Below are 13,829 nucleotides of genomic sequence, written 5' to 3'. Positions count from 1 at the left end.
CCACCCACCCATCCACGCATCCACCCACGCATCCACCCATCCATCCATCCATCTGCCCATTTTTCCATCTGTGGATGCTATGAAGATGAACCAATTCCTCAGCTGTCCCGGGGGCTCCAAGGGGGCCAGCACACGAGACACTATCTAGCATTATCCAGGTAGGCCAGTGAAGAACCTGTTCATGCCTACAGAGCAATCCTTTCCCATGGCCATCCATCCCCCTGGCTCCTCACTTTCTCCGGGCCACACCAGAAAGAACTGGATGGGGTGGGTAGTGCTGGGGAAGCACACACTCTTAGCTGTGTTAGCGACTCTACAGGACAGAGTAGAACTGCCCTGTAGGTTTCCAAAGCTGTAAATCTTTATGAAGGCAGACCACCACATCTTTCTCCCACAGAGTGGCTGGTGAGTTCGAACCACAGACCTTTTGGTTAGCAGCTGAGCTCCTTAACCACTGTGCCACCAGGGCTCCTTATAAGGCAGCTAGGCTGACGCCTTTCCTCCCAGCCCTGAGGATGGCCAAAGCTGAGGGCAGGGCAGGGAAGCAAGATGCCTCTCTGAGACAGACGAGGAGAGGGATATCAAAGATCAAGGTCTGCAGGGACCTCATATCAACACTTCACCACCCTCGGCCCACTCAAAGTCCAGAAACTAGGCCCTTGATGATTCTGAAGCGATCTAGCTGAGCCAGGAAGCCACATATCAGATCAGATCTAAATGCTACCTGCTGAACCCTCAGCCAGAGTTGCCACATTCTTCGCTGCCTGGAGAGGAGGGTTCATCACTGCCGGGATAGGAGATGTCATAGGGAAAGGGGAGGGGAAGGGAGGAGAAGATTGCAACTCTTGGAAGAAAGAGCCCACTGCAGAGAAGTGGACATGGTCACTGCCAAGGGAGGCAGAGGGGCTTGAGCCTTCCCAGGAATTCAAGTCCCTCCTCCCCTCAGGCCATAGTGGCCCTGTCTTGGCATCACCTCCCTTCCCTTGCCTATGGTAGCAAGATCAGGGTGATCAGAAGGAACTCCCTGCTGGGCAAGAGGGGGGCTGGCATTTGGTGTGTGCTAATCCCAGGCCCGAGGTCTTCAGAGGGACCTGGGAAACTTCAAGGAGGGAAAGGCAAAGCTGTACTGTAGACGAGCTCATTAGCCAGCACCCCCACCCCTCCACGAGGAGGAGGGCGGGCGGCCCAGTGAGCGTGGCGGCAGAGGCGGCAGAGAAAAGGCTGTCACTGTCCTTTCTTCCTTTTGGTACAAGCATCTCCCTGAGCCGAAAAGATTCTCCCGCAGTGACACCTCTCACGGGCGCTAATGAGATCCATGTCACAGAGCTAATGCGCTCTGACTGGACTCTTGATAGACACCCCACTCCTTCAGGGTGGACCGCAGGCCACTACTGCCCCCTATGGAGGTCTGGCCCCCACCCTGCCACCTCCTGCCAGCTGCCAGCCCAGCTCTCTTGCCAAACCATGCTGGGCAACAAGCTCCTGAGAGAGTCCACTTGGTCTCTGGCCATCCCACCTGTACCAAGAGCCTCAGCAGGTCTCTCCTCAGTCCCTCAGCACAGGGGCTAAGCTCCCAGGGCAGGACCATCCAGCCAGGCATCAGGGAAGCTTCCAGTTGTTCTCCCAACCAACTGAAGCCAGCAGTCTGTGGGGCCTCCATTTCTCAACAATAGGTGAGATTTTACTGACATTTCCTGTGCAGATTTCCAAAAAGAAGGAAGAGAAGGAGGCCTGGGTCCCGCCCTTAGACAGCTCAAGTATGTAGGGCCTGATCATTACCCCAGGCAAATTATAATCAGGGCCCAAGGGTGTATTCTATATACTCACACTGGGAGGGTCAGGCAGTATTCTCAGAGGAGGTGGCCTCTGGAAGATGGTCAGAATTTTCCTGGGCCAAGAGGTGGGGAGCAAATTGAAATCACAGAATAAGAACTGTCGGAGCCAGAAGGAGGTAAGAAGCCAATAGTTGCAGGACCCCGGCTCTGAGGGCGACTGCAGCAGGGTGATGGGGTGGCAGTGCCTCCCTTCCCTTTTGTCAATACCTGCATGTTTCCTATGGCACTGAGGGAAATGGGGGAAGTGAGCTTGTTTTCCTCCATGTTGCCTCTGTTAGAAGCACAAAGCCTGACACCTAAAAGGTGCTTCATAGTTCAGCACAGTGATAAGAATCCAGGCTTTGCACTCAGATGGACCTGGGTTTGAATCCAGACTCCTAAACTCAACTCAACTAGCTGTATGACCTTAGGCAAGCCGCTTAACTGAGCCTCAGTTTCCTGATCTGTAAAATGGGAACAATGACACCTGTCTTCAAAAGATTGTGAAATAAAAGACAGTTATGAAAATTAAATTAGTTAATATAAAGTGCCCTGAAATAATGTTGACCCTTTACTGAAATGAAGAAATAACCACACAGAACTCACGAGTCCCCTTCTGAGGCTGCCCTAACTTGGAGTCTCTGGCCCACCCTGGTCACCAGGCTCCCAAAGCCAAATCTAGGATGACTATGCTTACTGCCTTTGACACCCTGACGCCCCTGTTTCTGCCCAGAGCTCCATTGTCTCCAGACTCTCCTTTGCCATCCCTGAATCCTACCTCTCCCTCCGTCCCCAGAGCCAGGCCATCACCTGTCCTGACGGTTCTGCCCATGAGCTCTGTGGGGGCACGGGAGTATGTCTGTCTTCTTTACCAGTACATTTCTACATCTGTCAACCCAACCCCCGCAGCAAGCCTGCCTCCTTGCTCTCTCAGCACCCGTATCACACCTCTGCTCATCAGGAGTCCCTGCCAGGAAGGCCCAACAGGCCACACATACCTTAGAAAGAGGCTCAGGAGAAGGGTCCAATTTCTGGCACCTAGACTCATCAGTGATTTGCACACTCCACCGCTGCCACCCACCCATGGCATCGTGCGAGAACCAAACAGACCCTGGAGATGGCTAAGCTGTGACACCTGCAGAACCCTTGCCCATCATCATCCCATGCCTGTCTTCTCCCCCATCAATATACATACCACTCCCCACACCAGGCTGGCAGCTCCTCACACAGTTAATTAGCACCATGTCACTGAGGACCAGCCTGAGTGGCCAGTGACAGGCGCTGACCTCTGACCCCAGGGCTGGGAAACAGTCCACATCAAACTCTTACAGCGCGACCCTTTTAGCACGCACAGTAACTCGGGGCACCGCCAGCTGAAGCTCATTAAAGCTGTCTCTTTGGCACGAGGGCCATTAACCTCACTGCTCAAAACCCACGCCTCCCCTCCTTCCTCTCCAAGCCCAATTAATGCCCTACATCCTCCCTCTCTTCCAAGCACCCTCACCCATACCTCAGAGCCAGCTAGGAGCTGGCAGGGCAGCCCCCTTCATTCAAGGACTACAAACACCAAGTGCCAGGAACCCCCCAGTGCCTTAAGGAGCCCCTGGTGGTGGCAGGGCCAAGCTGATGAGACAAGGCAAAACGAGAAGGGAGCTCCTCAAGCACCCACTGTATGCCAGGCACTGTACCAGCCCTTTTTACACAGTGGACCTCACTGAACTTTCCCTTCACTGAACGGCCCTGAGAGGGCAGGCAGCACTGCCTCTCGCTTAGGGTTACAGGGCTCTGGGTGGTAGAGTCAGAACTTCCTCTGACTCCACAGCCCATCCTCCACTGTCACTGAGAGCCTTGGGTTGTTCCAGATGGAGAAACTTCTTTCTCTGAAGGAGCAGGCAATACATCAGGTGTTCTAACCCAGGGTCAGTATGGGTGGACAGACAAGAAGGCCATCACAGAGTCCCAAGAGGCAGCAAACAGAGGCAACAGGGAACTCCTTCCACTCACAAACACAACCTCAGACGGGTGCACAGAAGCAAGGCACCTAGCTCAGGGCTGTGCAGGTTGCATTAACCCAGCTCCTCTCACCAGCCAGACTCAATTACTGGAAGCTCCTCCTCTGGACCACTGCAAGTCTTCTTACTGGTCCTCTGTCCCTGGTCCCTCCCTTTCCCATAACTCTTTCACTGATTCATTTACTCACTCATTCATCCATCCATCCATAAATATTTTTTGAGCACCTACCACGAACAGATTTGTGCAGCACAAACTGCCTCACTGATTCTGAATCCGAGCTCTGACTATGTCATTCTCTCCTTCACAAACCTCCTATGTCTGCTTAAAACCTAAGGAAAAATCCATACCCTTTAACCTGGCAGTCAAGGCCCTGCTTATTTCTCTATTTTCTAGCCAAGTCCCCACTCCAGTCATAGGAAACTACTTGAAGATGTCTGAACTTATCTTCTCAACATGCTGGGCTTTCTCTACAGAGGTCCCTCTACCTAGAAATCCTTCTCCCATTTTCCTGCCTCACAAACCCCTATTCATCCTTCAAGGATCCTGATTCAAGGGTCCTCATCTCCAGGATACTTCCCACTGACCTCGCAAGCAGATCGCCTTGCTGAGTTTGGTGTCTCCTTTAGGTCGTATGGAATAGCTTCTATGACAGGGAACAGTAGTTGCTGTGGGAACCCCCAACTCACAGCCCTGCTGAATGCTTCTCCCCTACCCCCACCTCCCCCTGCCCCACCTCGGCTCCAGGAGAACCTTGGTATGTCCCAGCAAGAATAATATGGAGTACCTCAGAAGTCAATGAGATGTAAATGAAGCAGCAGCTACGTGGGGAACTGAAGACAGGGGAAACCACCCTTGGGGTTGCCCAGGTGTTTCTATCTCAGCCCTTAGTACCCTGGGGCAACCACCAATTTCAGTCCCTGTCTCCCCCTAGGATGTGAGCTCCCTGAGGACAGGGACTTCCACTCAGCATTCCAAGCACCCACCATGGAATGGATGAAGGGGCTAGTCTGTAGCAGGTGACTGGTTTGAAGCTCTTGTCCTTCTAGTGTATCTCTTCAGCCTCCCACCAAATCCATATCTCCCCAAAGGTACACAGGTTATGATAATGTCATAACACCACTCAGGAATACTCCAGCTCCTCCCCACTTGGAACAAAGCCTATCTATGCCTGTCAAGTACTTGGCTTGAAAGCATTTGTATGCACACACGTGCGCACTCTGACAAAATAAGAACGTAGAAACAAACAGATATACTTTCTGACAGATACACACAAGCTGATGGTTGCTTACATATACAAATACACACCCTCAGAAAGATAGACACCGATAAGCTGTTATGCCCCCACACACATCCCCACAGATATACAAATACATGGACACATACTCTTAGACACACAGAGACATATAGCTAAAGGTTTCACACACAGATACACAGATACAGACACATATCCATACTGATACATCAACACTTATCCATACTGATATATCAAAAGCTAGCAGTGTCTCCCCAATCAATTGCCTGGAATCACAGCCACTCCAGCCCTTTCCCAAGCAGGAATCTCCCTGAGGGTGCACCCCCCCACCTTGTACCCCAAGTGGTCCCTCCCAAACCAGGCACTGCTCAATGGAAGCTGCTGCTCCTGTTGGGGAGTCAATACCCTGTGGACGGAGCCATCGGTCAGAAGGACCCTGACTAATTAAAAGCTGGTGAGGTTTAAATAATTCATCTCCTTAACTCCCATTGATTGCCCAGTTTAGTGGCCACAGACTTGAAACAATATTAAACAGCCTCCTCCAGCTCCATGGGGGGTGGGTAAGCTGACATGTGCCCAGCCCTCTGAGGACATCACCCACTAGAGATACAGCCAGGAACAGGGGTTCATTGGCCTGAATGCAAGGCCACCTATGACCCACCCAAAGCCCAGACTCCAGCCTTCTCCTAAATGTTGTTTTGAGAGGTCCTTTTCAGTGGTCCCTTCTCACCCTCCCCTCATTCCTCCCCCATCCCCATCCCCCAGCTATGGAGAGAGCCCAGTTGGGGCCCTGAATGAGCCACTAAACCCGTGTGTGCCGGGGGACTGGGGCATGTGGGCAGGGGACTGACCGAGCTGCCAGGGGGATATGCAGAGGGACTGACCAATACCGCTGTGGGGCCGGCCAATGTGTTGCAGACTGAGGCCCTTGTTCATGTCTAGAAGTCCATTCTTGGGCCAGCAGCCCATGGCAAAGCTGTAAGCCTGGAAGACAGGAGATAAGAGTGGTTAAAAGAGGCCCTGACTCAAGAACCATCCCCATTCACCAGGGCCCCCCCGCCCCAAATCTTCCCACCAAGGGCTTACTCTCATCATTTCAACTCATGAGAGTCCCCTCACTGGGTCCCCTTTCACCAGGCCCCACCAGAAAGCCCCTTCCTTCTCCAGAGCCCCTTTCACCTGGGCTTCCACCCATCACAGTCCCCCAGCCCTCAATGGATGCTCCTACCAGGGCTCCTCTCCAGAGTGCACCCATTTACTAATATCTCATCAGGACCCCTTCTCTCACAAGGACCCCCGCTTTACCATGCACCTCTCCTTAGATTTGCACCCCTCCAGGGCCCCTTAACACCGCTGACCCCCTCCCCACAGTATTACTGGTCACAGGGACTAGTCTCAGGAAGGGACCTTGGAGACCAACATATCCGAATTTCACTCCACAGGTGGGAAAACTGAAGCCTGGAGCCAATGGCCTGCCCACAGTCATGCTGCTTCTGACTGTGATGCAGATCTGGCTGCAGAAGGCTGTGAGTGCCATGTCGGGGTGCAACTGAGGAGGGAAGTAAGGTCACCTGGTCGACTCAAGCAGCTGTGAGGGGAGCACATGAAGTGTGTGTGTGTGTCTGTGTGTGTGTGTGTGTGTGTATATGTGTGTGTGGTGGGGGAGCAGATGCTCCTGCTGAAGGTCAATGTTCACTTATGCATATTCAAAGCGGCCACCCATCGATCTGTGCTTAATTGTTTTCCTGGGGTTGGGGAAGGAAGTGCTGGGGGCATCGATCTGTTCAGGCCCCTAGCACTCCATTGCCCCCCTCCATACCCTGCCCACACCACCTGGCTGCCAGCAACCTCCATGGGAGAGCAGGGGACATATGGCAGGAGAGGGATGGCATCCTTCCTTGTAGTCCCATGGGCCAGGCATAACTGACCTGAAGCCACAGATTAGGAAACCGAGGCCCAAAAAGAAGGGACTTACATGGGTTAGAACACAATTAAGTGGCCCTATGGGGACTGAATTCCTACTTAGCCTGCTAACAAAGTCCCGTCCTTTACCTGTGGATCTGTGCAGCTAGCTGACACTTCAAACATTACCCATCCTCTCACCTTAGAAGTCCCCAAACACCAGGCTGCCGTTCCTCCCTGTGGCAGGAAGGTGACAGCTTGTGGGACAGTGGTGGTTAGTGGGAGTGAAGCATGGGTGAGTTCTCAGAAGTTGGATGGCAGGTCCACTGATGGAGTTAAAGTGACAGCAAGCCATGGTCAGACAGGCACTGCAGTGTCCCCACCCATCACTGGACCCAGGAGGGCCTTATCCCACTAGAGACTCCCTCACAGGGGAGAGGGCCCACCACAGGGGCAGAAACCAAAGATGGGAGGCTGGGCATAGAGTTTGTGCCTGGGCCAAGGAGCTTCCTTCACAGCTGCAGGAACCAACCCTCTAGTCCCACGAGCCCTTGGAGGCCAGGAGCCAGGGTACTTTAGCCTTAGCACCCTCCAAGCTGTTATCCTTGACCACAGAGGTACACCAGCCACAATCCAACTTCCCAGCCAAGCCTTCTCCACCGTTTCTCAGGCCACAGCTGTACCCACAAATTCGGCCTGAGTATGAGCCACAAGGACAGGGGTGAGGACAGGAAGGCAGAGGAGGCAGGCAGCGAGGAAAAGCAGCCGGTGGGCGGTGCACAGCTGGATGAGCAGCTGAGCATGGTCAGGACCGAGGCTGGAGCTCAGCGGGCCAGAGAGCAGTGGCGGGCCGGCTTTCAAGTACTTTAAAATCACTTACAAAGGCCGGATTAAACGATCAGAAATTCCATTTAATAGGACAAATAAAGAAATAACAATCTACTCTATCAGCCCAGGGAAGGCGAGCTAGATAGGTTTTTTTTTTCCCCTCTAAAAAGGAAAAAGGGAAGGAAGGGGGAAAAAGGAAGGATAATGTGTGTTTACGCAAGCAAAGAAAAAAATATTTAAGTGATGTCGGGGAGAAGATTGCAGTAACTAGTGAAGAATAACATCGTCTACTTTGCTGTCAAATCACACCCGAATTTCAGTAATAGATTCTCGGCTGACACTCAATTCAATTCGAAGGTGATCCTGCTTTATCCCAGCCCATCAAATATTAAACACTTGCATTAGCAGGTGCTGCCGCTTCCCGGCTTAAAGCGGCGGGCGGGCGGCAGGGCTGCTGAGGCCCCTCAGCTCTGCTTGCAGCTTGGGGACAGGGCAGCTCAACGTTATCTGCACGTCATCCTGAGTCTTATCACAGCTAAGCGGGAAGACCACTTCAGATAACATTAGATGCTTGCCCTGACGCATCACCGTGATTAGATTATTATTATAATTATGTCTCCCCAAGACCTTCCACAGACTGGGATGTGTGGAACAGGGATGGAGGGCAACAGAGCCCAGGAGGGCCAGGCTGGGCCAGACTGGACCAGAGCAAGTTGGAGTCCACAGCAAAAAAACAGAGGTACCAGGCAAGGCGACAGCCCCATCCCGCCTGACGGATGCCTTTCAGGAAGGGCAGTCTAGCTTGTCAGAGCTAGGGCGAGATGAATTGGCGTCTCCACTGCGGCCGCGGGTGTCATGCCACACAGTTTCATATTCCCAGATAAGGCGTGATAACCAATTGCTGCCATGACATGGCCTCATCCAGCGCTTCCTCAGGGGGGCACGGGGCGGGGGGGAGGGGCAGTGCACGCACATGGGTCTGCCAAGCTCCAATAAGAGGGATTTAATTTTTACAAATGCTGCTTCCAGCGGGGCCTTCACATACCATACCAGCCAAAGTCCAAAATGATATTTAAAACGGTTAATTAAAACTGCTCTGCTTTAGCCTGGGCTCTCCCTCTGCTGCTCCTGCTGAGAGCCTTGGTATGTCTCTCCCATGTACTGCCACAGAGCTGAACCTTCAGACAAGACTACCAGCCTCACAGAATCCCCCTAGGCACAGCACCTCAAGCTTCCCCCAAACTCTTGCCATCTTGGGTACCCCTCAGGCACAGCAAGCAGACATCAAATAGCTACCCAGAGGACACAGAGGGTCCTACAGCAATTTGTGCTCCTACCAACGTGTGGTCTGGGTCCTTGCACCTGCTGCCCCTCTGCACCTGTACCCACATTCCCAGGCACCCATTTCTAAAGCCCACCGCTCCACACAGATACATAAACCCAACCATATAACATGTGCACCAGACTCTCTCAGGTTACTCTGCCCATTCTTCCATGCCACACTCCCTCCAGATGTCCTCCTTAAGATATTACATCTGTCTACGAATCTTAGCAAAGCCCTTCCTGGAGTCCAGCTCAGGGTAAGGTGATATGGGGGCTACGTCTCAGAGATTCTGACTGAGAAGTCAAGGCTGGTACCCAGGAAACCATCAGCACAGGAGGATCAGGGAGGCTGAGCCCTGTGGGCTGCCCCCAGGGGACAACGAAGACAGGCAGGCCCAAGAGGTGTTGGAGCAGGCTAGGAAGTCTGCCTGGAGCAAGGGGTACTGGAGGGTTGGGAGGGTTTGACAGATGAACAGGAAGGACAATACTCCAGGCAGAAGACACAGCAAGGACAAAAGAGAATGGCAGGAACAAGTTTGGTTACAGCACAGACAAGGGTTTGGGTGTGTCTGGGGCAGCCAGTGTAGGCAGAAGGAACACATCTTGAGGCACTGCTTCCTAACTCTGCATACCAATAACAATACTGGCATCAAGGGGCCCCAGGGCCCACCTCTTTTACTCTCGCCTGCTTCCTCCCTCTCTTTCCTTCCAGCCTGTAAGGGATGGGGGTAAAGGCCCAGAAGCTTTCTGACCCTGATCAGGATGAAGCTTTCTGACCCTGATCAGGATGATGTAGGAATCTGTTTTAAGTAGCCCCATTGCCGTTGACTCAGTTCCAACTCATAGTGACCCTACAGGACAGAGCAGAACTGCCCCACAGGGTTTCCAAGGAGCGCCTGGTGGATTCAAACTGTCAGCCTTTTGGTTAACAGCCATAGCTCACTGTAGCTCTTAACCACTGTACCACCAGGGCTCCCTTCTGTTTTAAAGGCTCTTGCCAAAAGCTTGTGCCTGAGCCCTTTTCCCAAGACTGGTTCCAAATTCTCTGGGTGCCACTTCTCCAGCTGTACCTCCCCAGCCATCAGGGCCCACCTGCCCAGCTATGCAGAGTTGGATCCTAGCCCCTGGGCTTCCTGGCTGTGGGGGGGTGGTCAGATGAATGACTGAAGAGCCCCTGAATCCTATCTAAGGCAGGTAATGATGCTGGGCCATGGAGGCAGGTAAAGTCAGGGGTGAAAGATGCGGGTCTGCCACCCACCCCAGCCCACCCTATGCCAGGCAGGCACGCACACTTCCCTTCCCTTGGGCTGCTGTAATTTCCATGCGCAGGGAAGCAGGTGCCGAGCTGCTCCCGGCTGGCTCTCCCCTCTCGCAGCTCTGCCCGCCTTGGCTGCTGCCCCATTAGCTTAGTGGCCAGCCATCTGCGACGGGCCTGCCGCGCAGCCCTGCTGTAGGCGCGGCGGGTGGCCCCCTGTGTAACAGGGAGCTTTGCCATTAGCGCCTTTAATATTCTGACACCTCAGCACAGGCTGCTATTACATGCAAACGCTGATCGCCCTGTGAAATTACATTGCTGGGCCCGCGAAATGGAATCGTGTATAATCAGCCTCCTCCATGCACTGTCAGTCCCATCACAAACACGGCGCCCGGCGGCTTACGGGGGCTTAGCAGCTGCGACAAGTGTATTGGGTTTAATAGATGAAGTAGCCCTCATCGGCAGCAGCATCAGATCCTTCAAAGAGGAAAGAAGAGGCATCAACAGCTGCTATGGTGTCTCTGCCCACCCATATTACTACCTACCAGGGTGCTGAGAGTAGGGTGGACACAGAGTGGGCAGGGCAGTGGCTGGGCCAAAGGGCTAGAACCCAGCTCAGACTGCAGACACAAGCACAGACTGCTCTGCGACTTCCAGAAAACCCAGGGCTTCCAAGCCGGCACCAGCACATCCAGCATCCCCATGAGGCAGGAAGGAACAAGCTTTTTCTCTTTACCCGTATCTCTGGGTAACTTGTCACCCTGTGGGCCTAGGGTGATGGGTCATTTCCCAAGAATAGGAACTAAATCAAGTCACTTGCCATCCCTACAAACACCCAACAGAGATAAAGCTGTAAAGGTGACACTCTAGGGGGTAAGAGAGAGAAAGTCTGGCAGATTAAATACAACCTCTTGCTCCAACTGACCAACACTTCTATAGCTGGTAAACCAAGTACCAAGGCCACAAGTAAACATTAGGATGGCACATGCCATGTATACTTATGAATTACCCAGCAACCCATGCCTTATAGCAAGGTAGTATGTGTAGGGCTCAGGAATCCAACAAACCTGGATTTGATTCCTAGTTCTGCCGGTTATTAGTACTATAACTTTGGACAAGTTACTAAACCTCTCTGGGCTCAGTTTCCTGTACTGCAAAATGGGATAACAGTACCATCCCCCAGGTAACCTGAGGTAAGCCAAGAACACCCACTCCATTGCCACCTCCAGATATTCTTGGTGCCGTGCTGGGGAAACCCAAAATGCACATTCCCTTTCAGAATACTGTTCCCTCTCCCTTTTCCAGGTTCAGCCTAACACCAATCGTGGCACATTATACTTTCCAATGATGGCTGCAGCACTATCCCTCATCCTACATGCTCTTCTTACAATATGATATGACTTCGACACATCTGCCATCAAAAGGTAGAGTCTATGTCCCCTCCCCTTGAAATAGAGTACGCTTTTGTGACTTTTAACCAACAGAGTAAGGCAGAAGTAATGCTATGTGATTTCAAGGCTATTTTAGAAAAGCTGAGACAGTTTCTACTTCATTCTGGAACACTTCTCCAGGAGCCTTTAGCTGCCATGTAAGCAGTCAGACTGCCCTGAGGCGGCCATGCTGTGAGGAAACTCAAACTAGCCCATGCAGAGATACCACAGAGAGAAGTCATGAGACTAGGTGAAAAAAGAGAGATGCCAAGTCAGCCCCTCGCTGCTCCAGCTACACATTAATCCAGCTCCAGTCGCTGTCTGACTACAACTACATGAGAGATCCTGAGCCAAAACCACCTAGCTGAGCCCTTCCTGAATTCCTGACCCACAGAAACCATTACATATAATAGTATAAAATATTTGTTGTTATTTTAAGTTACTAAGTTTTGGGGTGATTTGTTATGTAGCAATAATACTAATAGAAAACCAAGAGCTACTCACTTCTGAATATACTCTGCAGATACCTTCAACTTCATCATTCCTACTGCTTCTAGACTATTCTTCCTCTCCCTCTGGGACATCAGTATCTACAGGAAGATCCACCCATGAAGCTTGCCTCTCAGTTTTTCAGCTCCCTGTGCTCTAATCACCTTCCTCCTCTACCTATATCAGCCATTTATTCCGACGGCCACATCCTGGGCTTTGTTATCACCCAGAACTGCTCTTCCTCTGACATCTTACAATGACAGATTCCACTCCGACCCCAGCCTCCTATCCTTCCAGTTACTGTACCCTCTCTCCCTTCTACTCTTGCTTTTTGCCCAGTCTGTCCATCCCTTTCTGACCTCAATCTCTTTTTGACCAAGCCTGAACCCTTACATTTGTCACTTCGATCACTCATTCCCCAATCTTCAACTCCCTTGCCTACTTATCCTAGCACACCTTCCCATCAAAACCTCAACTCCCTTTCTCTACACTTGCACTTGAGCTAATCATTCTTACGATTAACAGAAAAGATCACTCTTATGTGTTGGAAGCACCTATTCCAAGATCACAACCTTAGCAGCCCTCAATGGTACCCAATAATCCTACCTCCCCTCCTACTTTCAGAAAAATAAGACACTAGGTAGAACTCTTTCAACTACATGTCCCTCATCTACAAATGCCTCTGTATCCTCACCCACCTGTTCCTTTGCCTCTCCTATTATCACAGAGGAGATACCTTGCTTCCTGTATAAAGCCAATCCCTTACTCAAGCTTTGCATCTCACCAGCACCTTGCTCCACCTTGTAGTTCCTTTCTTTCTAAATTCTTAACCTCCCCTTCTCTGCTGGTTCCTTCCCCTTAGCATTTAAATGCACTTGAAGCTGTATCATCTTGACATAATTTCTCTGTGCCTCAGTTTCGTCTTTATAAAACAGAAGTAACAATAGTTCCTATTTATAGAGGTGCTATGAGGATTAAATAAAATATCATATGAAAAATGCTTAAAACAATAACTGGCTCATAGAAAGCTAAATAAGTATTTGATTATTTTAAAAGTCCTCCATTCACTCCACATCCCCAACCAGTTACTGCCTATTCTCTCTCCTGTTAACAACCAAGCTTCTCAAAGTCATCTCTGCTCACCTCCATTTACTCAAAACTCCATCACTTCCTAACTCACCGTAGTTTGGTTTCCATCCCTACTGAAACAGCTCCTGCTATAAGGTCAACAATCTTCTCCACATTGCCCACATCCTGCTATGGACATACCTGCCCTGGCTGCTCTGCAGCCCACTCCATCTTTGAAATTCTCGACATTCTACTCTTTCAGTTTTCCTATCTCTCCGATGTCTTCTACACAATCTCCTATATAGTTTCCTCTGCATCTGCCCATCCTACATGTGTGTTCACACGCTCTCTCTTTCTTCTACATTCTACCACTTTCCCTGGGTGACTTCTTCAATTCCCTTGTCTTCCAAATCTCTATTTCTTGCCACCACTTGAGTGTCAAGCATATATATTCT

At 51.4% G+C, this 13,829-nt stretch overlaps 1 protein-coding gene across 6 annotated transcripts in view; it reads right to left on the bottom strand.

The window, feature by feature from the left end:
• The window catches only part of ERI3 (ERI1 exoribonuclease family member 3), a 147,567-nt gene that overhangs the window by 28,264 nt on the left and 105,474 nt on the right, over positions 1-13,829 (bottom strand). For 5 of the 6 annotated variants that reach the window (XM_004371816.2, XM_012554285.1, XM_012554287.1 and 2 more), the window contains one exon: positions 5,964-6,063. The exons of the other annotated variant lie outside the window; for it this stretch is intronic. In XM_004371816.2, the coding sequence (XP_004371873.1) occupies positions 5,964-6,063 (100 nt within the window). The remainder of the gene's footprint in view (positions 1-5,963; positions 6,064-13,829) is intronic. 6 annotated transcript variants of the gene reach the window in all.

Source organism: Trichechus manatus, unplaced genomic scaffold, assembly GCF_000243295.1.
Source record: "Trichechus manatus latirostris isolate Lorelei unplaced genomic scaffold, TriManLat1.0 scaffold00015, whole genome shotgun sequence".
Taxonomy (NCBI): domain Eukaryota; kingdom Metazoa; phylum Chordata; class Mammalia; order Sirenia; family Trichechidae; genus Trichechus; species Trichechus manatus.
The sequence above is the reverse complement of the archived record's forward strand: the minus strand, read 5'-3'. Positions and strand labels throughout refer to the sequence as shown.